The 24444-nt window shown below is 33.8% G+C and overlaps 2 protein-coding genes across 3 annotated transcripts; one reads left to right on the top strand and one right to left on the bottom strand.

The window, feature by feature from the left end:
• The first annotated feature begins 211 nt into the window (after window positions 1–211).
• LOC137396643 (uncharacterized) lies at window positions 212–7596 on the top strand. The gene is made up of 10 exons (XM_068082958.1): window positions 212–226; window positions 398–475; window positions 932–962; window positions 1588–1685; window positions 2476–2679; window positions 4037–4143; window positions 4442–4553; window positions 5414–5572; window positions 5820–5943; window positions 7442–7596. The coding sequence occupies exons 1-10, from the start codon at window positions 212–214 to the stop codon at window positions 7594–7596; spliced, it is 1083 nt and encodes a 360-aa protein (XP_067939059.1).
• Window positions 7597–9039: 1443 nt separating this feature from the next.
• On the bottom strand, window positions 9040–24038 carry LOC137396353 (uncharacterized). 2 transcript variants are annotated; one of them, XM_068082589.1, is made up of 11 exons: window positions 24007–24038; window positions 20753–20864; window positions 19761–19857; window positions 19295–19380; window positions 18298–18384; window positions 17628–17714; window positions 16001–16098; window positions 15178–15314; window positions 12001–12113; window positions 11475–11611; window positions 9040–9664 (listed from the first exon to the last, which is right to left on the bottom strand). In XM_068082589.1, the coding sequence occupies exons 2-11, from the start codon at window positions 20851–20853 to the stop codon at window positions 9654–9656; spliced, it is 954 nt and encodes a 317-aa protein (XP_067938690.1). In that variant the 5' UTR covers window positions 20854–20864; window positions 24007–24038; the 3' UTR covers window positions 9040–9653. The 2 variants fall into 2 exon arrangements, with proteins under 2 accessions (XP_067938690.1, XP_067938691.1); XM_068082590.1 differs by lacking the exon at window positions 24007–24038 and adding an exon at window positions 22146–22170.
• Between the last annotated feature and the right edge of the window lie 406 nt (window positions 24039–24444).

Here is a 24444-nt window from a genome sequence, read left to right on the forward strand (position 1 = left end):
TGAAATGGAGTTTGAAGAATCTCAGTCAATATAATAATATGTCAATACCCAAATATGCTAGCAAATATGACCAATTTGCACACTGAAGCACTTACATTATGGTCAATGACTGCTTGAAGTTGCTGTTAACATGTCTGAAATTACTTTCAGTTTAAAAAAGTTATTTTATCCGCAGTTCAGTAGGCTTCTACCTAAACAAAATCCAAAAGTTATGTACCGAGTCCAGGTAGGCCTGGTTAAGAGTATAGTGGTACTGAGTCCAGGTAGGCCTGGTTAAGAGTATAGTGGTACCGAGTCCAGGTAGGCCTGGTTAAGAGTATAGTGGTAAAAGATTCTTTCCGCTTTAGTCTCTCATTCTTTATGCCATCATTATAAATGTGTTTCTATGCATTTTCAGGGGGAGTTCAGAGGCATCTGTGATGCAGATTCTGTAGAAAGATGGAGACAATATGCCAAAAACAAAGTTTCTCAGCAGGTATATTCTACAATATATTGCCACAATGAAAAAGTCGAATGTTGTTATGCAAGATATTTTTACTGAACTTTACTGTTAGTGTGTTTCAATTTTTCATAACATTACGCAAGTAAAATCCTGCAAAATATTATAGTAATGTCGCATCTAAAGTGACTGTCTCACACTTTTTTTTAGAAAATATCCTTGGATTTGGAAAGTTGCTGGTGCGGCATTCCATTAGTTACAAATTGCATTAAATCTTTATTCTCTAGCACCGTCAGATTTTGAACCAACTTCACTGTCTGCCACCTGAGAGATGATGCTCTCACTATCTCCCGGCTTATTGCATGATGTCGTGGGCTAGCTAAGAGGCTGTCTCGGTAATTCATATGAGTGCATAAATTATGTATTTACCTAGTACAGCAATGTGTCGTAATTTGGTGTTATACGAACATTTGGTCTGTTATTATTTCACAGTCATCTCTTAAATGTCAAATTCCTGATGGGGGTGAGTTGTATTGCTTTGTTTTAGTCTGAATAAGCATTAGTGCGAGCATCAAAATACAGTGCAACATTCGTTTGGATTCATATTTTGGCAGATCCTATAGAAAGTTGTATTTTTATGCTTGGTACTCTATAGTTGCTGTTAGTTTTATATTAGCCTCATTCAGTGATTCATTGACTCAACACCTAGTGATAGCAAAACAAAGCGAGACAAAATGCTTTTCAAATTTGGAGACGAGAACAAAACAGCAATGAGCCACCAAAAAGAAAAATTACCTGACATAATATAGATAAAAACATGTTTTTATTTCATTCTCACCAACAAAAGAAAGGAGTTGTCTGTTTAATAAGGAGATAATTCACAATTTAATTATTCTTTTTTTATCGAAACACATTCCCGACGAGACACTGCCTTGCCAACCCTATTCTCGTCTCTCCAGATGGATCTTGTCTCGCGCCGTCACTAGTGACACCCTTCCTTGTAGTTGACTGTTCTTTGCTTATTTGTCTGTTTGCTTGTCCTGTCTGATCAATCATAGAGTTGCATTAAATGTTCAACACATTGTCACACTTTGTCCAATGATATAGGTTAGAGAAGTAATCTATATCATTGCTTTATCATGTTTTAGTTGTGTTGTGTACCAGCAATGAGCAATGCAAACATTACATAGAGTCTTCAAGTATTGAAACAGGATATTATTTCTTCATCCTCCTTGATCGCGAACAGGTAATTAACAATATTACTGAGATATATTAGTTTATAACGTTTGATTCTCTGACCATCGAACAAAACAGTGTACTGTTTGTTTCATAGTAGCACTAAACCATATTTATCAGACTTGTGCAGAGTAGAGATTTCAAAGAGTCCAGAGTCAAGTTAGAGTAAATAAAATTCTATTGTAAAAGAGTGAAGTACAAGTCATCATCAAAAGTCAGTAATAAGAGTAAAGTCAAGTGACATTGTGAATGACAATTTTGTAAGAGCAGAGTTAGAGTCAAGTCTGAAGGTATCCAAGAGTAGCCAAGTATAGAATGTACGTGTTAGAATAACTTCTCTGCTTATGTCTCATGGGAAAAATAATAGCCTAAATTACCATGAACTCAACAAACAGTATTTTCTCTTCTGAATTTAGTGACTTTTTGGTTACTAATACTACTTTTGGATGTATTTTAACTAAATGTGGACATATAAATAACATACATATAAGTGACAAGTTGAAAGAGTCTTTTGAAATATAAATAAATAGAGCAAATGAAGAGCAGAGTAAAGAACAATTAAGAGTAAGAGCAGAGTCCAGTCTTCAGCTTATATTATTACAAAACTAAGAGTCAAGTCAGAGCAGTGAAAAAAGCATTTTTAGTCAAGGAAAGTCAAGCTACTCTTGTGCCCAAGCCTGACATTTTTTGAAAAGGCTTATAACATTGCAGTTGGACATTCAGTCAGCATCTTACCGTATTTTCTTACTTTTATGGATATCAAAGAACATTCTAATCGCATCATGATGTATGATTTCTAGGGGCAGTCATATGATATTCCAGCATTTTCGGGGACTGAGATATACGGACTGGTTGTTCGTAATGGTTACAGCAATTATGAAGTATACACATATGGTACTCAGTACTTCTGTCGAAGAGATGACCATCAATGGCGGGTTACAACGTCAGAAGTGATGGACCAAGCTAGGAACAAGGCAATAGCTGTTGTTCTGAAGAAAGTTGGTGTAAGTTACTAATAACTTGTTATTTGGTGCATGCTGTACTCTAATGGGAGCACACCGTTTGAAACAAACTCCTTTCCTTTATTTTTCATTGCTGCAACATTACACAAAGAAACTTATTGGACACCTACGCAATGAGAGCTCATTTCTAATTGGTGATAATTACGCCAAATTTGCCAAAAGAAATTGCTGCATTATCTCAAAGATGTCGTTGTATTATTTAATAATATAATTAATAGTTTGATAATATTGACAAACCCATTCACAACTCCAAAAATTACTCCTTTAAACGCAACTCTGCATAATTTTTTTCTGATATATATTTGCATGTGTGACTCATCATTGGTTGATTCTTGGTGCAATAAAGTGGTTGCGTTGATCTATGAACGTTCTATACATTGTAGAGTCACACCGCTAGTTTATTTTAATGTTCCTAATCAAAAGAATGGCAAGTATCTATCTAGGCTAGATAGATAGATCTATATATAAATTTGGGTAGTGTGTGTGTTTGTGACACACACTTGTTTTTCGTCCCAAATTTGTTGATCGGAATGAAAGTGGTACCAATGGAAATTTAATGATCCAAGTTACGTTATTATCTATATTTCAAAATTATATGCCTGATACATATAAATATATTACAGAAACATATATTTTATTGTACAGTGCCATATGGAATTATATAGGTAATTGAAAGTTTGTGGTGCATGAAGAACTGATAGGTCAGTGGTAGAGTTGCTTGCTTGAGAGCTGGTAGGTATTAGGTTGGAATCCCAGTCCATCCAAACGGGATGGTTGCTGCTGATATTGAATTTGACAGCGTGTATAATTGATCAACAATAGTCAACAATCATATTTGTACTGAAGTGGGTTATACTACAAAAATTACTTTCCAGCCGACAGGCTGCAGTTGGGCTGCTTCTTATTTAGATATGCATATCTATCAGTTTAGCTTTTCTTTCATCAGGTCAGGAAAAGCAATAAAGATGCCTCAACAGAACTGGACACAATTCAAATGCATTTCAATGTCTGTCTTGACCCAACATTGTTTGGTGTGTTCCAAAAGTTTTTTTAACCGTAAGGATGTTTTTTCTTGTTGTTCTTTTTAGTAGATGTGTTAGTGTTAAGTATGTAAGAAAATTAGGAACCAAACAAGGGGGTCTGGGGAAACAATAAAAATTAAGTCTTTTGAGGGGAATTAGTGTTGTATATTTTTGAGTTATGGGCTCATATTCTCATTACTGTGTATCTTTCAAACACTCACTACATTGTGTTTGGTTCTCGGATTACCATTTGATCCACTCATTCGAGTAGTATTAAAAAATTTTTTTAAAAGTCAAGTTATTTTTCTTGAATGCAGGATGTTACGAATTCAGGAAATACACTCTTAACAGTTCTTGAGGAGTTTGATATGGAGACAAGGATGGCTGTAAAGAGCATGGTTCAAACCAGTTCAGGAATAACACTGCAAGTTCTTTATTAAACAGTGTATTAATCTATTTGTAATTGTTATCGCATTGCAACAGTAGAAAAATTAGACTCTAATTTGAAGTTTCTTGCTCATTAAAGTTGTTCTTGTGAGATATGACAAACTACACCTCAATAGTGTAAGCTTGTTTCACTTTGTGTTAAAACATTTCACATTTGAAAGGAATTTTTTTTGCGAATTAAATGCTAAATGTTTCACTAATTTAGTAAAAACAAATAATAAATATATCAAGAAAGACAAATGATAGGCTAAGAATTGATTCGGTACCATTTTTAGAGACGATGTTGTTGGACTTGAAGACGTTCAAAGACGAATTACTGATAACTTCATCTCACCTTTGCAGAATCCGGAGTTGTATGTTGGGCCCTTCTATTCAAAATTAACATCAGTAAATATTATTCTTATTTTATAATTTATGTATAATATTGAGGTCTATGCTCATTATCAACATGTGTTTTAACCTTTTTACGATGAATAATAGAATGTTAAAATCATGCACTGGAAGTTATTTGATTAAAATAGTGCTGTAAATTATTCTCCCTCAGTTAATCAAACTGCTTATATACATGTATGATTGATTAAAAATGAATATTAGCTCGATTAAAAGTATTGATGGCCATTAATCGCAATTAAAAATTAATCATCTGATCTGTCCAGTTCCCTTGAATTTTTTTTATTTTTATTTAGCCTGATGTTGAAAAAAATGGAGAAAAAAATTCTGAACACAGTTATTATTTTACCTCAAGGGATCTTTGGTTTACTGTATTTCTTAACTGTTAATGATATACGCTTATTTTTTATTTATTGCGTTGAAGTATGAGGTTTACTGGTCTAGAGCACCATTTAAATGTTGGTTTCATGGTGATATACATATTGTTTTATTATTATTATATATTATTACAACTTGCCCGGCCGGTTTGACTCCCCGGCTGACAAGTTGGACTCCTGCTGATGACAAGCCTTTCAGGCTTAGGCTAACCGCTCAGTAGCTGCGGTTCAGGACTTAAAATAATAGAGGCCCTCTGTGTGCATAACATCAGCATGCAGGCTAAAGATTCACTTCTGCCCTCAGCGATAGAAGAGTAGCCACGTGGCTGGGCTCGTGAAAGATCAAAGTTGTCAGTTCCCAGCCTTGCAGCTTTGCTTCGCGCTAGATTAATGACTGTCAGTGTGTGAAGAGTGGTAGTGAGACTTGGTAGCTCATGTGCCACGATAAGTAAATCACACAATCTTTGATTTATTTGATAGAACATACTTATGTATGGACCTCCTGGCACAGGGAAAACCCTAATTGCAAGAGCACTAGCTGAAAGGTGCAATGCCCAACTGTTTCTTGTGACACCAAGTTCCATAAACAGGAGGTACGTCGGAGAAACAGAGGCATTGATTGCAGCACTATTTACTGCGGTAAGTTAAAATCGTATTCTTGTAAGTAAAATCTTGCCACGTGACATCAACTCTGGAGGTATTGTATTACTACATGTATATTAGCCTATTGTGTTGCTGCACCATATTATTAGAAAGCCTTACACTATTAAAAATTGCATGGATATTGAGTTTATTTATTATGCTGATTATAGGACTTCCTAGAATTCAGTTGTCATTTATGTATAATGACAACTGAATTATTCACCTATAATATTCTGTTTTTTAGGCCAGACGAGTAGCACCATCAATTATCTTTATAGACGAGTGTGACTCGGTATTTGCCAAGAGGGGCGGAGACGAGAAGGCTTTCCTGTTGGCTATAAAGTCACAATTCCTTCAGGAAATGGATGGTTAGTGCCTTAGCCGATACTTTTTGATTAGGTTTACTAGCATTTTCATTTTTTGGTGTTTCAAAGCTTTAGAAAATTAATAAAGGAAATTTCAAATTAATTTCAAAAGACTTGAAAATTTCTGTCTTCATCATGTCCTGATATGAATTCAGATTTTCCATCATAAACTTTATTTGATTCAATTTTTCTCGTCGTTAAATTGATCAAGTTTTAGTCATGCTAGTTTTCATTATTTCTTTAATAAATTGTGAACAACATAATTTAAAAAGAAATAAATGAGTAGTAATAACATTGATTATTGAAATAGATAGCATTTTTCATGTAATTTTGGTCATTAATTTAGCAATTTATAAACATTCATAAAGGCCTTAAACATTTTCAAGTCTATTTCTTGAAAGAATTCATCAAGTCTCAAATAATTTTCATTTCTTGCAATAATAACTCTATTCACTTCAATTCTTTAGAGAAGTGAATTGATCAAGTGTCAAGTCATATTATAATCTACTGAAATTTCTTGATCAAGTCAAAAAGTGGGCAATCAAAATGAATTAAGTGCACAGCACTGGTTCCGATATACTGTATTATTTAATATATTACCACGATATTACATATGAATTTGACATAAATCTATATTTACCATGATCAAGTAATTGGGATTATGGCCAATTATTGATAACACAGACAATAAAATGTTAGTGAAGAGTACAGTAAATAATTAATATTCGGCATCGCCTGTATCTTCTTTATGAGAGAGGACGACTCACCCACATAATTTAGAGTTTGATTATGTCTTCAAACTTGGTTCGCATTTCGTTTTGTCACAATTCTGCAATATTTGCTACTTTAAGCTAACCCAAAAAATCTAAGTTGCTTGAGTAAGATGAATGAAGTTGTTATTTCATATTTTTTATTTTTAAATGAGATAATAACCTCTAAACAATATAGCAGGGTAATAATACTTGATCATGCTCTGTCTTTTTTTTAGGAAGGTCATAGATATAGTAAACCGTAAATATGAGAATAATCAAAATAAGTGAGGCCTATAAATAGGACGACGCAACATCACGGTGATGTGTAAAGTGAATCAGGTGATCTATGAATTCCTATAATAATTGACTCAGCACTAAAAACTGCACAATTATTCCACAGTTTGTGCATCTAAGACTGCATATTTTATTGAAAATATATAAAACTGACTTTGGATGAGAAAGACAAGAATCTTACACACATGGTAATGAATAATACCAATGATTTAGAAGCTTCTATATCATTGATAATACAAAGAGTGACCAAATAGAAATTAAACCAATAACAAACTAATGAATCAAATGAGATTTAGGAGCAGTTAAGCTGGATCACTGTATTAAACACCCATTAGACATGACTGAAAATAACTAGACCAGATAGTTTTGTCTAAGGTTGCTTGAACTAGATTCCTGCTTTGAAGCGGCATATGTATTCTGATTTTAATATAGCGATTATATCCAAATCATTACAGTTAGCATTAGGACTTGGTGTGATATCTGCTTTTATGAGAAGTGCTCGAAGTGCAGATCTAAAACACTGCACATCCGAGTTATTGTTATAGCCACCCTTGGATCGTATCTTGGAAAACAGAATCTCAATGTGATCCTGGTTGATCTTAAAGGTTGACTTGCAACAAAATTCATATTACACAGTTATTTGATATCAGAGGATTCACCATGTCTCACTCTGCTGTGTTGTAGGTGCAAAATATGTGGAAATGTGATTACAAGCTCTTGAAAGCTCAAAAACAAACAGTTAATCGCCGCCATCACGAAACCGCCGTAGATTGGAATCAATTTATCTGACGTAGTCAAACGATTTCGTTATTGTTTTGACATGTGATGTTCTCACGTGAATTGAAAGGCCAATAAAAGACTCAATATAAAACTTCTCGTAGCACTAGTTTATGACAAACACTTCTGGTTTTACCGAAGAGCCCTTACCAAATATAGATGCTCACTAGTTTACAGTTGCAGTTCGGCTTGGTCTAGTCGTTATCTGATCATGTGACCCATACTTCCTGCAAAACAGCGCGAATAATTTCTGCAGCATTTTTCGACTATCACAGGTGACAAACAGGCTCGTCATGTTTATCAGAGGATGATATGCACTCTTTCGAGCTAAGGTTAAAAAATAAACAAAGTTTTACGGTTGGTTTTGAGATATCAGTGCTCAAAATGACAGCATTACAATGATGATGAAATAGACGCGTAAAGACAATAAAGGCGAATAGACATGGTTTCATTGAATGCGAAGTGTAGTATAGTATAGTATTTTCACGTGAAGTATAGTTGTGAAAATATTTCGACGAATGAGGTTGCATGAAAGTGTAAACAGAAGCCATCTTGTTCAGCTACGTCTCATTTGATCAGTTTTGGAAAGGGATTCTAATCTACGCAGTTCCGTGATATCGGTGATGCTCGTTTTTAGCTTTTAAGAGCTTGTAATCACATTTCTACATATTTTGCACCTACAACACAACAGAGTAAGACATGGTGAATCTTTTGATATCAAATAACTGTAATGTGAATTTTGTTGCATGTCAACCTTTAAAGGTTAGGAAGTAGTTGATGTAAGGGTAGTTGCTGAAAAGATATTGAGCAATACCATGTAAAGATTTGGCTGCTGTCTCAAAACTGATGATGAAAGTTTTCCTATTATTTTCCACAAGCAGCTTTCCGCTCGGTGTCTTTAATTGGCATAGATAGCTTATGATGTCGTTGAGAACTTCTTGTTTTGAGTGCAAGTTCTGTATTGTTATAGGCAATTCATGAAATACCTGGGGCGTTGTAGTCACCCCTGATGACATTTCACTAAGAATTTGGTCTTATTGTTATGTTTATGACTTAAAAACTAGTATGACAAGCATGCTTTCACTACTAAACTCATTGGTCAATGGAAGGCTCTGACCCACATCACTGCGACGTAACGTTATTAGAACAACAGCCAATTATGTGCCTCAATTTTGCTCCATTGTAATGATAGCTATTCACCAATCTATGGTTTACTATATCTATGGGTAAGGATATTACATTCAACTGAAAAAACCGATTTCTATGACATGCTCGTAAAAGTAAACAGTCATGTATACTATAATTACAGAATAGCCATAAATGAACCAGTTCACTTTCATACGAAGCATGAATTTCCTTACAATACAGAACTTATTAGCCTAATAGAATAGTATACGATCACTTGGACAAATTGACAAAAGCATTCATCATTTTTCAAGAACTAATGCCATTTTTTCTTGTCTTCTATGGTAACCAAAAACTTAATAAAAATACAATACTTTTCAAGAAACTAAATTTACATAATAAGTCTTATTTCTACCAAAGTCAGCAGTTGATTCTCGAGTACTGCACAATAATGCACACATTAAAAGACACTATATCAGAGTCTATCTTTTCTTGAAAAGACTAATGCCCATAGTTTTATAAAATAATCACTATAGTATAAGAGAAAGAGTGTGTCAAAAATCATAACAGATATGATACTCGGTTTATTTCCGACAGCAGCATTTCTAGCTCCATGCGCTGTTTTTCCATGGGAGAGCTACAGGAAAAGGAGCAGTCCTGTAGTATTTTAGTTGCCAAGGTTTTAAATGATGAGTATACATCTGGCACTGTCTCAGTATATTCTTTTGCCATCTCTAGCTGAACCGATGAGACAGAATATAGATATCAATGGCAATCTATAAATAGAAATTGAAATAGGTGAACCAGAATACCTACCTATTTGATGACTTTCTAAAATCCAAATAAACTACATGTACAGTCAAACATGGATAACTCGGCCTCGGATAGCTCAAACACATGGTTAACTTGAACGGTTTCTTTGGTCCGTTCCCACGCAATGATAAATTGCTATAGATAACTCAACCTCAACTCTGTTAACTCGAACAGTTTTTTGCCCAACGGCTACCGAAACGGTTTTCATCGCTTTAGAAAATCACTTTATTCCAAGTCATAGAGGTGAACCTCAACTTTTCGCAATTCATAGGCATCGTTATTACTACCATCGGCAAAATATTTTTGTCAACGACTTTTCTAAAGGTTTGGTGAAATTTGATTTGACCAAACTTTCGCTCGGTCCCGCGAAGTTCAGGTTATTCATGTTTGACTGTATATAGAAAATTTTATGTATGAGTCAAGAATGATTTGGTGTAAAAACATAGTTCATATACAAGCACAAACACTAAATCTCTTATATTATCATTGAACCATCCTTGCTTTCCGGACTGACAAATAGTCTGGTCCAACGAAAACACAACAATTGATTAAATTATTCACAAAATCCCAAAATAGATTTACAGGTATCGTTTGAAACAAGATTGTTAATATTTGAGGATCTAGAAGCAAATTCAAATTCCATATGTTGGTTTTAGATTAAAAGGTATATTCACAAATATTGACATAATTTTCAAACTCATAACGGATTAATAGATAATAAATGACATCAAATAGATAACTTCTAAAAAAAGAACTATCAGCAAGGTGTCAACCGAGCAACACTGTCCAATAAAGGCTCTTGCCACAGATTGGGAAACGCTTCTCTATATAGACCGGCGATGCATAAAGTAAAAATTCAACCAGAACAAAAACCCAAGCGGACCCGATAACTCCAAATGTTGTAATTGAATTTCCTAACAGGTTTACAAAGTTAAATTCGCAGACTAAACCAAAAGCACAAAGGGCTCCATTACCTGCACACTACACAGGTAATGGAGACCGGTAATGGTTTTACTTTGCACTGTAATAATCGGACTGCATTGATTTGCATTGATATATTCACACTGGCACGGTAATGGAAAAAATCACAATCACATATATAACATCATGCTGCTTAGTGTTGCGTCATTCTATTATAGTGCAATACTCTTAAATTGGGAGTTATTAGGTGCGCTTGGGTCTTATCCTGGCTGATTTCTTCCTATAAGCATTGCCGATCTACGTAGAGAAGGGCTTACAAATCTGGGGCTCTCGGAGACTATAATGGAAATAAAAACCTGGCGGAACGGCCCTACGCTCTGTAGTGGTTTTGTAATTGATGGTTATTTTTTCCATTATCATGCAAGCGTGAATATCTCAATGCAACACAATAGAAACTGGTTTTTGCAGTAGAAAATAAAACCATTACCAGTCTCTATGGAGCCTTTTAGTGCCTCATGTTCCATGTTCTCAACCCGAGTTGTTGAACTTGGGTTGACAACATGGTTACATACATAGTTTTACAGTACATACATAGTTTAATTTCTATTAGCTAACCGGTGCCTATTGATGTACCATTGTTAATATAACCAGATCCACGGTTATGCTACCGTAATACCATGTAATACCAGTATATTGCACCATATTTTTACAAACTCGAGTTTGTGAACTCAGGTTGTAATACTGGGCTTACAACTCTGTTTATCAACTCGGATTGCAAACCCGGGACACTCTAATCCGCCATAAGTCTCAATAACTTGTATAGTGTGCAAATGACATAGTAGATCATCGCACCTGTTAAATACAAAACTTTAGGTACACCATAAGCATCTCCATCCTTTTTTGGTCTTATTCTGTGTGTATTCCATCGCTCTTTAAAGATTTTCAGCTGTTCTCGAATTATGTCCATGAAGGAAAATCTTATTGCTTCGCTAGAAAAGAAATGACAGTTGATCATTTGTAATACTATTAATATAGTAATTTACACAACAATTTGTTCATCTTGAATGTAATGTAAGGTAATGCCTGCCCACAAGACATAGTTTCTGAACTATAATATGACCTATTAATAAGCTCCATACTTTCGTAATAAATTAGTTGTGACAACAAGACAATTGATCACACATAGCGACCTGTTAACACATGTATGGAAACTACGCTTCTTTAAAACACAAACATTGTGCTAGGGGTAGTAGTGGCAGAAGCTATCAACTGCCAACTGTGGTAGTTGATAGCTTGTGCCACTGCTGACTAACTTGTGCCACTGTGGCTAACAATAGGAAGCAAACACCAAAATCAACTGTTACTTCTACACACATACATATGGGTTTCGTTAGCTGTAGATATCTGTCCTTTAGATTCCAAGTCATCAAACAAGTGTATAAATGGCTGAAGGCAACCTTCCCTCAAACTTCGCCAAAACCTTTCTATCCGCTGAAATATTTTACATTACATTTCACATAATATAACACAATAAATATTGTTTATATAACACAGACATAAAGATTGCAAAAAAAATAATTGGAAACAGGGACCAAACTGAAATCAATATAACAGTAAGCGCTGGTACAATTATTTCACTAATATTCAATTGTTTGATTATAGTTTTTGGTTTGATGGTTTCTGTTTTTCGGTATGGGAGTCCAATTAAATGGATAATTGCTCCAATTAATTTGACCTTCAACTGTTGAGCTTTAATTATTCCATTTATTTGATGTTTAGGTTATTGGTTCTCTTGTTGAGTCTAGCACCACAAAACTTTTCATTTAATTGGAGCTACATAACAAAATAATTGGAATAATTGAACCCGAATAATTAAATGAAAAAAAACCTTAATAATTAAATGGCCCAAATAATTGGTAATTGGACAACCCTTTGATTCAATTATTCCAGTATTTAATAATTGCACCAGCTCTAGATGATACTATGCTGCAACTACATATAATTGTAGGTCTATTCTAAAGTGTGTATAAATCAAAAGGTATGAATGACCAGCAAAGAGCAAAGATTTTTCGGAGCTTTGCTACAAGCATGGTTGTCTATAGCCTGTATTTACAAGCTTTTTTCGGAAGGGGAGATGAAAAACAGCTCGTCACATATTGCTTAAACAAACTGAATCTAAAAATCAAAGTTGTTCTCTTTATTCTAGTAATCTCCTAAAAATTCAAAACTGACCAATCATCGTTTGTATGTAGTCTGATGGTAGTCCTCTGACTACTACACAGTAGTAACTTGTGTGTATTTGCCACAATCAGTGCTGAAGAAAAGTGTGAATAGAAATAAACATCGATATAATTTTGCGTTTTATTTACTATAATTGATTTTCTAGTGTGTTATCTGTAAATCTATACTGTAAATTTAACATTGTATGTCTGCCTGGCTATAAAATTCATATATATTATATATATATATATATATGACAGTCTGCATGACTCAGTGCCCAGTTATTTTGTACAATGAAAAAAATTTGTTTTACAAAGATGAGGAAAATTAGATTGATACTTTGCAATGTGGTTACAGATAAAACTTTTTAAAAATAAATATTCGAAAGTATAAGATAAAATTTTGTATCTATATTTATTCATATTTACAGCTAGAATTTTTTTCTTCATTGTACACTTTATATGGTTGAGCATGTCCACGCAATCATCCTACGAGAGAACACCTTTTTGGAAATATTTTGTTTTGCAAACACAATGATCATGAGATGTACTACACTTTTATAGTATACTAGAATTCTGGTGCTCGCTTTGCTCTCAGCAGCATTCTAGAGGATCACACTGCAAATCTAGAAACTTTTTAACTAATTCATAGCCAGCGGAAACCTATGACATCAAATTCTGAATTGGTTTCATTTATTTATTTTATTGAAAAATGTGGTTTGATGATCCTGGTTATATATATATATTTTATATATATATAAAAAAACTAAGAGATGATTAAAAATGAGTTTTTATTACTAATAGCTTCATCAGACATTAACTCATTAATACAATCATCAGACAATAACTCATGCTTAAAATTTTTTAGCATGAGTTTATTGTCTGATGATTGTCTGATGATCTTAAAATTTTTTAGCACAGTTATTGTCTGATGATTGTACTCTGTACATGAAACTATTAGTAATAAAAACTCATTTTTAGTCATCTCTTACTTCTTTTATATTTTAGCACTTACTTCCAGTAATAGAGCACTATACTAGAGAAGAGTGACATTATTCTATAGATATGTATATAGTTATGTAAAACAGTTGCACTTAACTTTCAGCTACTAGCAGTTTCATGACTTCTTCTGTCAATCTTCAGGCTGCTACTAAAATTCAAGCTGGTGACTGATATTTCCGCCCTTTCCTCTGATTGGTTGATGTTCCGCTTGGTTGGTGAGCGGTGGTTCTTTTTGATGATTGGTTGACTCTAAAATGAGCGGGGAGAGAATTCTTAGAATGAGGGCAAGTTGATGTGATTTCTGATCATTTGTTAAATGTAGAGGTTTCTGGCTTGTCAATAATACAAAACTTCTCTGCTAAAAAACTAGAAACCTCTACATTTAACAAATGATCAGAAATTACATCAACTTGCCCTCAATCTAAGAATTATCTCCCCGCTCATTTTAGAGTCAACCAATCATCAAAAAGAACCACCACTAACCAATCAAGCCGATCATGAGCCCATCAGAGAAAAAGGCGTGAATATCAGTGACCATCTTGAATTTTATTAGCAGCCTGAAGATTAACAGAAGTCATAAAACTGCCAGTAGCTGAAAGTTAAGTGCAACTGTTTTACATAACTATATATATATAATATTATATAATATACATAATCTAGTAGTATAACTGTTTTGTCAACAAGAGTTTTACAATGCTTGTATTGTACATAAACTAGGTGACTGGACAGTTTCTAAACATGTGAGAGGACAACTTCACAGGACAGAGCTGTTTTCTGCAATATGTGACAAGTTTTTTTCCGCTTTCCGCCACTCCGGAAAAAGCTTGTAAAAACAGGCTAGGTTGTCCAAAGCAGACTAGACAAACCAAGGTTAATCACATAAAGTCTATTAGCATTCGAACTTGGCTACTAGCAACAATAACATAAGTGAGATTTTAAGTCATGTCAGATACTGTACAAGAGCATTTTTATTGCATTTCACCTATTACATAGTGATAGCCAAATATTCGCTATTATTACAAATAGAAAACACTATGATCTTTGTATAGCCTCAGGTATGTTTACGTTTCCACCACTAAGAAAGGGGTGATATTCTATTACGAAACAATCAATTTTGAATCAGGCTGTTATGAACTTTCATTTACAAATAGGGCCGGATTATATGACACTTGACATGCTGCTGAAGCAAACAATTGCTCAACTAAGAGCCAAATTTTTTTGCAGCTTTGTTTTGCTAGATTATGTTCCTTCAAACCGACACTTTTGTCGTTAAAACATAGAAACCCTCTTGTAATAATAACTCTTCTACAGTGTTAATGATAGAATAAAATTACTTGATTTCTGGTAGACTTTCCATAGAGAAAAGCCTTCCCACTCATGCTATCACTATGAACAGTCCTGAGTTCACTTTGAATCCTTTCAACATTAACATTCTCTGTTCCTCGATCGGCACGTACAATTTTTGGCAAAGCTAAAATAGATTTACTTTGTGATGACAAGAAGAAATGTTGGCAGAATTATAGGCCAAACGCAGTGAGAATTAAAAAAGTAAGGAGACAAGCTTACTACCTGGCAATTGTGCAATAAAAATAATTGATGGCAATGGAATAATGCATTTGTCAGTCACTGAAGCCAACATATTTGTTTAATTAGTTCAGTAGTGTCCAGCAGACGATCTTCAACCATTATTTCATGGGGCCTTCAACTACTTGATACAGTCATGTAGCGGGTGAGATCAACCTAATATTTCACCTTTCCCCAGCTGTCATGTAGTACAATATTTATAATTGGAATGGATGCAATGGGGGGGGGGGAAAGACCTTTATCTTGAATCCAACCAAAACGTCACATCCGGCCCGCAAATTGAATAGGTTGAACAGCCTAGTGCAGATTTGCAACAAATGATTTCTTCAAAGTGTCATATGTGATGAACATATTTGCAGTCAAATAACCCCGGAACACACTCTTTCCTAGATGATTTCGAAGAATGGGACAAGTTGGTCAAAAGATTAACCTTATATCGAACATGCCCAGGTAAAAGTCCTATAACCTCTGATTTGCTTACAAACAAAATATCAACAAAAGTACAAAGTTTACCAACATCCAACTTGAATAGAAAACTAGCATTTAAACAATGCAAACCTATCACTAACCTACCTTTAATCTTCTCAACTTGATCCAAAAAATATTTAGCGATAACAGCAGGATCATTGTTGGTTACACCCACTTCCAACCACAGAACATATCGAGAGAACCTGAAATGGTAATGTTTTTAAACTCAATATTAGGCGCTTCACTCCATAAATATATTTTTCATTTAATTTCATAGTTCATGTCAGTTTTTTTTACCAATGATCAATAGTAAATTTAAAAAGAGGTTCATTTCACACAAACCTCAAATAGGCTTCCATATTATATGTGGAAATTAATTGTTTTTGTCAGAATTCTATTTTCTTTGTTTTTTTTTATTTAATAAAGCTTTTGTCTTTAGGATATCAGAACAAACCAGATCAACATTCTTTGAATTTCAAATGTTCATAGCTAGTGCATTGTACATTGAAGCTTGACAAGTGTTCATAGCTAGTACATCGTACATTGAAGCTTGACAAGTGTTCATAGCTAGTGCATTGTACATTGAAGCTTGACAAGTGTTCATAGCTAGTACATCGTACATTGAAGCTTGACATTTTTTAATTTTTATACAGATGACTGGTGAACACCAAAGCATAAAAACTGTACTATATTTTAACGACCGTTATCAGATTTTGCACATGTTTAGAGTTTCCGAAACTCCGCAGTATAATCTTTGTGACCTAAGATCTTCATTGCAGTGGGAGAGTCATTGGTTATTTTCTGTTTAACAATATACGGACAAAATTTTAACACTTAATGAGGCTTGTTGTTTACTGAGCTGTTAGGCCAGTGTTACAAGAGATATTCAAAAGATTTATTATTTGGATACTAATTATCTACAAAGCAGATGGTCATTGTGGAAAAATGGTAGTCAGCTTACTCAACTTCACGCTTCTGATTAGTCTTGAGTTTCATCCCGGAGTTTCATGCTGTAATTTTTTATCCCATTATCATTGCTGGTAAATTTTGTTTTGACATTGTCATAACTTATCAATGAATGACTATTAATATTCTTTCTAAAACAAACTTTTATCCAACTAATGATACATATTAATCTATATCGATTATGAAATTTCATGTTGTAGCCATTAATTGTTTCATTGAAAAGCCAATTATTTAGTGAATTTTAAAATGCTTCATTAATATCAAATGTTTAGACCGAGACATGAGAATTATTTGCTCTAATCATATTTTGTGAGTTAAATTACATTGACTATGCCCAGGTTTTGGGAAAATTCTGTCTGCTTTATTAACTGTATAGCTCTTAAAATACCCTCAGTCGGCCTGGGAATAGTGAGTTTCAAAACGTTGTCGCTGCTAAAATCTTCACACTAGGTACATACAAAAATAGTTTAGTTTGTAGGCAAATGTCTGCTCTTCCCGGTGCATTTTTTATTCAAACCTTTGGACTTTTAATAATATTTTGTAGGATAATTGTAGAGGTAAGTCTCTATTTTTGAAAATATTCATGGGCTATAGGATTAATGTTGTTCTAGATTCAACTGCACAACTTATAAGAAATGGTCATAAAAATTACCAGCAAATCTTAAAACAGATTCCAAAAAAGAATGGCTCATGTTGACTGTGCAAGTCAAACAAAAAAAATGTTGAAATAATTAGCGTGAATGAGGCATAAGTTTGCTTTTCTTACCCATCAATGCAGCCATGTACAGCAAATCCAAATTTTTTGAGTTTGTCCCAGCCATCTATATGCCATACATAATTCGGGCCTGGTGCACTGTAACAACATGGAAATCCAGAATATTCAACCAATGATATAGAATATGCTATGTTATTGATTCAACGAAAGTACAAATAGGAGTGACTAACAATTAAAATATAATTAAAAAAATATACACAAACTACTTTAACTCTGTTTGCAAAAAATTGTAATGCAATAGTCTAGCACACATTTTTTACAGTTCTTCTAAACATAAGTACAAATAAGTACATTGCTTTCAAATGGAGATGCCAAAACCATGTTTTTTACACTAGAATTAAAGTAAATTAACTGTGACCTTGACATGGTTTAAATATTAGTTAGTACTCAGTCTGCAAATTATGTTGGAAGAACTGCATGTTATTTAGTAAGAAAGATTCAAAGTAAATCATTCCATGAATTCCGGCTTACTTTCAGAACTGATATTAAAGTTCATATCGATATAGTTGATAAATGGGCCGCCCTAATTGGGTGTTACCAAACTAGCATAAAATTTCTTGTAAAGAAAACAAATTTGTTTTTAGTTAATAAAAATAATTAAAAGACGATAAGCGAAGCAGCTATAATGGTTGTAATTAAAATTAAATAATTAGACACTTACTGATAGACACGACGTTTTAGTGTACGGCATTTCCTCATCTGAACACCTTCAAAGTCAACAATTTTCATTAGCAGCATGACATCCCGCCTAAAGATAAACCACACATAATCCAATAAAGTAGCATGCAAGCAAGGAGTTAATTCCTTGATGCAAGCCGTGCCGAAGATTTCAGCTATTTCACAGGAATAAAATAACATTATAGGTTAAATTGAAATAAGAATTACATTCTCTAAAACAGTTAAATAGTAATATAATAGTAATACTCGCGTAAGTTATAAAACGCCGGATAAAACTTATCAATGCAAAATCAATTGATATCTGTATATGTTTGAATGTGAAGATTGCAGATCAGACAACTCCTCAAGCATTACGAAAAGTATTAAGCGTTCTTTCTTCTTCTTCCCCCAAGTATCAGGAAAGCCTGTGAAATTGGGCTAGAGCTGAGCTAAGTAAAACATACTCTGATTATATACTCAGATTGGGATATTTTACATCACAATAATAGCAAAATTCCTCAAGTTGAACAACAATAGCGCTTTTGGACCTGACAGAGTGGAACACTTGAAGCTTACTCGGCACGAATGTTATTCACAGCGATTGCGGGCTGTTTATTAGATTCCCAGGCACCTTTTAACCTCTAGAGGATTAAATATCAAACATGCTTGATATTTTGTACTATTTTGTACTAAATCTCTTGGGTGAAGCAGCCTGTAATCTGGTAGAAGTGGCCCAAAACTGACAAAGGTTGAGCACCCCAGCCCTAGACACATCAGTTCTAAAACTAAACACACTACATATTTAGTACACCAGCACAATTAGAATACCTGCATATGAACAATTGAATATTCTATACTACCAATCACAATTCAAATTAGTTTCAAATTAAAAGATTTATTGTTAAAGCAACTAATCTATCAAATAATTGTCTATGTTGCCAATTAAAACCATTGGTAAAAACTGGTATATCAGCCAAACGTAGCGTAGTACATTAACTCACTGCCTCACATTCAATCCATATTCGTTGTTGAGGATCTGCCAAACTGTTCTGTAACCAATTAGACCAGAAGAGCTGTTGATCAATTCCTAAAATGTTAAAAGAAAACTTGTATTATACATAAAAGAAAGATTTGCATCCATTATTTAAACACAAATTTTCATTTTTATTATTGTCTGTAATTGAAAGGATCACTACTAGAAAAAAGAGGTTAGTCCACTGAACGATTGATTAATTGAAGGAGTGAAAACCATTTCGCAATGTTCCCTATACATGCTCGCTCCTGTACGAAAATAGTTTCAAGACACTTTAAATCCTTGTAATTTACAACGAGGCAACAATAGCACTGTAAACTGCACTATGTGCTATGTTAAAGATTTGTGTGGACTTACGCAGAAAGAAGATAAGACGCCAGTAAAATGTAAAAAAGCTACATATTTCTTAATAAGGTCCAGCAAATTAAACTTACCAATAGCTTTTCTAAGATAGTTTCAATATCAGCTGTCAGATTGTATCCTCGACGACAAATACCTTTCCTTAATGACAATTTACTTAGCTGGCTTGTCCTAAAATGTCGAGATAACGATGTAATACAATTCGAGTCACTAGCTAAGCTTGAACCTGTCATTAGTATTTCATTATGAACTAGAACTGGTTACTCCACCGCAAAAGAACAAAGACTTCAAATAGGACAAGAGCCAGTAACTTGTTACTTGTCAAACCTACACACTACATGTGAGCTATGTTGATTAATTACAACGAATGTCAAGTAGGCCTACTTCTAAATTGTTAATGTTATAAGCTTGAAAACGGAAATGTTTGGCAGCATTTACGGCAGCACCTGTTGACCTGACGTCTTAGGTGTCAAACTGAAAGTTACTTAGTTTAATATTATCTATCTGCCTACAAAATTTCAACCTAACTAACAGTTTTAGAACATTAAGAAACACACAATGCGCTGCCAAATGTAACCCTGCTGACATTTTCAGTAAATACCGCAAACTCGTCAAGGGCCGCTTTATCTGTATAAAAATTTGTTGCTATAACTTCAACAGTCTCCGAGATCCAGTTATCAAAAAAAGTGAAATAAAGAGAACAAATAAATAATTCCAGGTATTTCAATAGTCTTAATAATTATCTGCTGCACACTGATCAAGCAATGTGACTACATTTTGCGTATACAGAAGAAATCGTTTCAATATGTACTCAAAGATGTACTCAAAGATGTATCTGGTGCTGATGAAAAAACTAGGATATATTCTAAATGTTTATTTTTCTAAATTTGTTTTGAATATATGTTAACAATATGTACTCTTTGCATTTAACGTTAGAGAATAACCCACCTTAAACAGTTTTACATATTTTTATATCTGAGATTAACAATAAGCTAGGTTTCTCCAAAAACTAAAAGCTGTGGTGTGAACCTTATGTTATAGAATCTGGCATAGACGTGAAACTTACGACAAATGTACTCCATGTTCTGCAACAACAACATGTTTCAATTCTTCCAATGATAATGTCCCATGACGTTGCAAATAGCTCGCACTGAGAAAATTAGCCATTTCTTATATATCTGCAATACAAAATTACATCAAAAGAATTATATACCAAACACTTTCTTTAAATAATGTAAACAATCTTTCAAAGAATTACAAATTACTACTTTTCAATGTACCTACATTACATTTGGCTGCACGTATGTAACAACTATTTCTGTATAATGTAATAAAAAGTGTTTAGCAATTACCGCAGAAAAAGTGCATTAGAGAACCAATTCTAACTTAATTTTTTGAAATAAACTTGGTTGAGCCTAGAAATTAAAAAAAAATCCAATAACATTTGTCAAGATTATTTTTTCCACAAGTTGTCATAGAACCATTTCGTGTACTAAAAAGATTTTGTGTCATTAAAAGATGCTAGCCATTTGTACAAGACATTACAGGTATAGGTTTCCCATATCTTCACAGTCAACTATGTTAAGCAAAAACTTCCATTGTAAAATACAGTCAGTTTTCAACTGCTGATAGAAACAGGTCTCAAAGAACAGCATTTTAAAACATTGGAATTGCCCCACACATAAAATTGGTTCGAGTGTGTATGTGAGATGAATAGTAATTTCTTTTTTTGCTTTATCTTTTGTTTTTCAATTCAAAAGTGAGTGAGAAATTAGTACTGCTAGGATGCATTCCTCGAGGTGCTTTGGCTTCTATGTATAGGATAATGGACAAAAAGGAAAGCATCCCTTCCGTTTAATATCAACAGTGCCAACAGGGAGTCATCCAACTTCCTGTTTGTTTGCAACAATAGGTATCAATTCTTTTTCAACTCTATAGACAAATAAAACTATATTATCAAAGCAATACCCCTTTAATGTAAATGTTGAGTTATTGAGGATTTTAACTGTTTCATAAATTTGAATATTTATGAACACTAGAAAACAACAATTTTTGCTAGCATATAGGCATGGAAGAAATGTTCGCTAATAAAAATTAGCTGATCCCTAGAATGAGCTATGTCAACCAAACCAAGCCCCCAAAGGGTTTCCTTGATGTCGAAATTTGTGCTCATTACAAAATGCAATGTAATGACCTTGTACATTGCTGATGTAATAGATATTAGACCTGATATGCGGCAGCGCAATATGTAACACTTCTCACTGCTGATTTGTCTTGTTGACCCTGCCTCATTCTCCCCCACTAAAGCCGGTCCTGGCTAAACGTTCCTGGCATCAATTGAAAAAATCTTCAAGTTTTGAATCAGGCCACATATAAACACAATCACCCTAGTTTCTCAATATTTTACCAGAAAACTTGATGCAAATTATTTTTGAGCCAACACAAATTCATGGCAATACCTTGGATCTGATCTGTGTTAATGATCCATCACTGGTCAAGGCTACTAAATTTATAACGCCAGATTTGAGAGACCACTCTGTGATTACAGCTGAAATAGTGGTACCAAGTCTACAGAGAAGCAGACATAAAATAATTTTATAAACATATGGCAAATACAGAGCGACAGCTGTCTAATATGAACGATGTTGAAGAGATGTGGCTCATATTTGCAAGTTCTTTCAGAAAAGCAATTGATGCATCTGTACCAGTAAAGTCTATTACCTTACCAGCACCAAACCAACATCCATGGTTCAATCAAAGAACTAAGAAACCTATTGATAATCAGCATAAGACCCTAACAAAATACAAAAAAGACAGTGGTTTATTTTTAATAAACAAATATTAGCAAGAAAGACGAAACAACAAAAACATTCCACATGTTAAAAAAGACATTCATCAATGATAAAATAGGCAAACCTCTGTTCAAAGGTAATAGCAAACCATTCTACATATACCTACGTAGTAGCAACTCAAGACAACAAGTGCGCAGATCTTCTCAACACATATTTTAATAAACAATTCTGCACTGATGAACCAATAAATGATCTAACAAAACTACCATCAGTTGTATTATTAAAATGTTCATGGCTAGTTTTTGATTTGTTATATAAACTCTATATAATATAAGTAGTTTGTAGGTTACGAACTGGTACAAATACAGTTGCTGTTTTTTACCAGTAGTATATGTATGTTATAAATGTTTTATTTAATAGTAGTAATGTTATAATTGTTTTATTATGTACATAAATATTCTATATCATTGCCAGCATAATGTTAATTTTGAGGTAACTGAATAATACGAAATATCTATCCATTTCATGTCAGCACCAGCAGGCGCATCCGATTAACCCGTAGCTAACAAAATAATTGCTGAACCCATAGATATTAATGAAAATGGTGTGACCAAAATGATCTACGACTTGAAAAACAACAAGTTCTCAAGACCTGATAATATTAGGAAATGTGAACTATTAGTGCATCCTTGATAGCTCGTTGTCTCAAACATATATATCAAGTCTCATTAAAACCAGAGAAATCGCCCACAGTCTGGGAAACTGCCATCATCACTCCCGTTGACAAGAAGGGTTCAAAAGAAGCTTGTAATTACCAGTCGATCACTCACTAGCATACAAATAACAAATGAAGCGCTCGCCATTTGTGCCCCATGGCATGTTCATAAGTGTTCTAAAATATTTGAGGTATTAAATCTTTGAGGTATTAGTACGAGTAGCTAGTGTGTTATTTACTTTCAATATCAAAAATTTCGCACTAATGATACTGATTAGCACATTAATACTGATCAGCACAATAAAAAGTATTATATATAAATATAAAGAGACAAAAACTATTGTAGAATGTGAAAAGCAAACTAAAAACCATCCATGTTCGGGCCGGTCTGCGAAATTCTTTTTCTCAAATAAGTTTACATACGGCAGTAAAATTTTGGCTCGATTGGTTTTAGTAATTGAGTTTTAGTAATCAAAACGTACATCATTAGTTACAATTAAAAAGGAACACAAAATTCCTGAATTTTATTCAAAAAGGCGTCAATTAATTAGTTTCAAGTGAACGCCCTCTTACCTTTTAACAGCACTTTTTGAATGATAACACAGTTTTTACTACGTTTTTAAGAATTTTGTGTTCCTTTCTAATTATATATATGTATATATTGATTTTTAATGTAATGATGTGAGTTTTGGTTACTAAAACTCAATTACTAAAACCAATCAGGAGCCGATATTTTACTGCCGTATGTACACCTTTTTGGAAAACCAATTTCGTAGTCGGGCTACTTCTTTTTCAAATGACAAAAAGAGATACCTTTCTAGAACCTGACAAGAACTGAATTAACACCGGAAATGATCAAACATAGAAATTATGTCAATGATGTACCAAAAAAGTGCTTCGCGTTCCATGTTCTCAAGCCGAGTTGTTGTTGGAAGGAACTCGGCTTGGGTTTTGATGAACTCGAGTTGTGTAACTCGAGTTGTACAACTCGAGTTACACAACTCGAGTTGTGCAACTCGAGTTGTGCAACTCGAGTTATATTTACAAACTCGAGTTGTACAACTCGAGTTGTGCAACTCGAGTTGTACAACTCGAGTTGCAAACTCGGCACAGTATAATTCTAATAATTCGCTATTAGTTTTAGTTTTACAGTACATACATAGTTTAATTTCTATTAGCTAACGGGTGCCTATTAATATACCATTGTTAATATAACCAGATCTACGGTTATGCTACCGTAATACCAGTATA

This window comes from Watersipora subatra, chromosome 5 (assembly GCF_963576615.1).
Source record: "Watersipora subatra chromosome 5, tzWatSuba1.1, whole genome shotgun sequence".
Taxonomy (NCBI): domain Eukaryota; kingdom Metazoa; phylum Bryozoa; class Gymnolaemata; order Cheilostomatida; family Watersiporidae; genus Watersipora; species Watersipora subatra.

Bases quoted from the DNA above. Each gene is read 5' to 3' on its own strand.
- LOC137396643 (XM_068082958.1), top strand. The intron at 963-1,587 runs GTGAGTTGTATT...ATCATGTTTTAG, and splicing joins ATGTCAAATTCCTGATGGGG to TTGTGTTGTGTACCAGCAAT. The intron at 4,144-4,441 runs GCAAGTTCTTTA...TACCATTTTTAG, and splicing joins ACCAGTTCAGGAATAACACT to AGACGATGTTGTTGGACTTG.
- LOC137396353 (XM_068082589.1), bottom strand. From the start codon at position 20,853: ATGGCTAATTTTCTCAGTGCGAGCTATTTGCAACGTCATGGGACATTA. The intron at 19,858-20,752 runs GTAAGTTTCACG...TCGACATTTTAG, and splicing joins GAACATGGAGTACATTTGTC to GACAAGCCAGCTAAGTAAAT. The intron at 12,114-15,177 runs GTAATTTTATTC...AAAATATTTCAG, and splicing joins GAAAGTCTACCAGAAATCAA to CGGATAGAAAGGTTTTGGCG.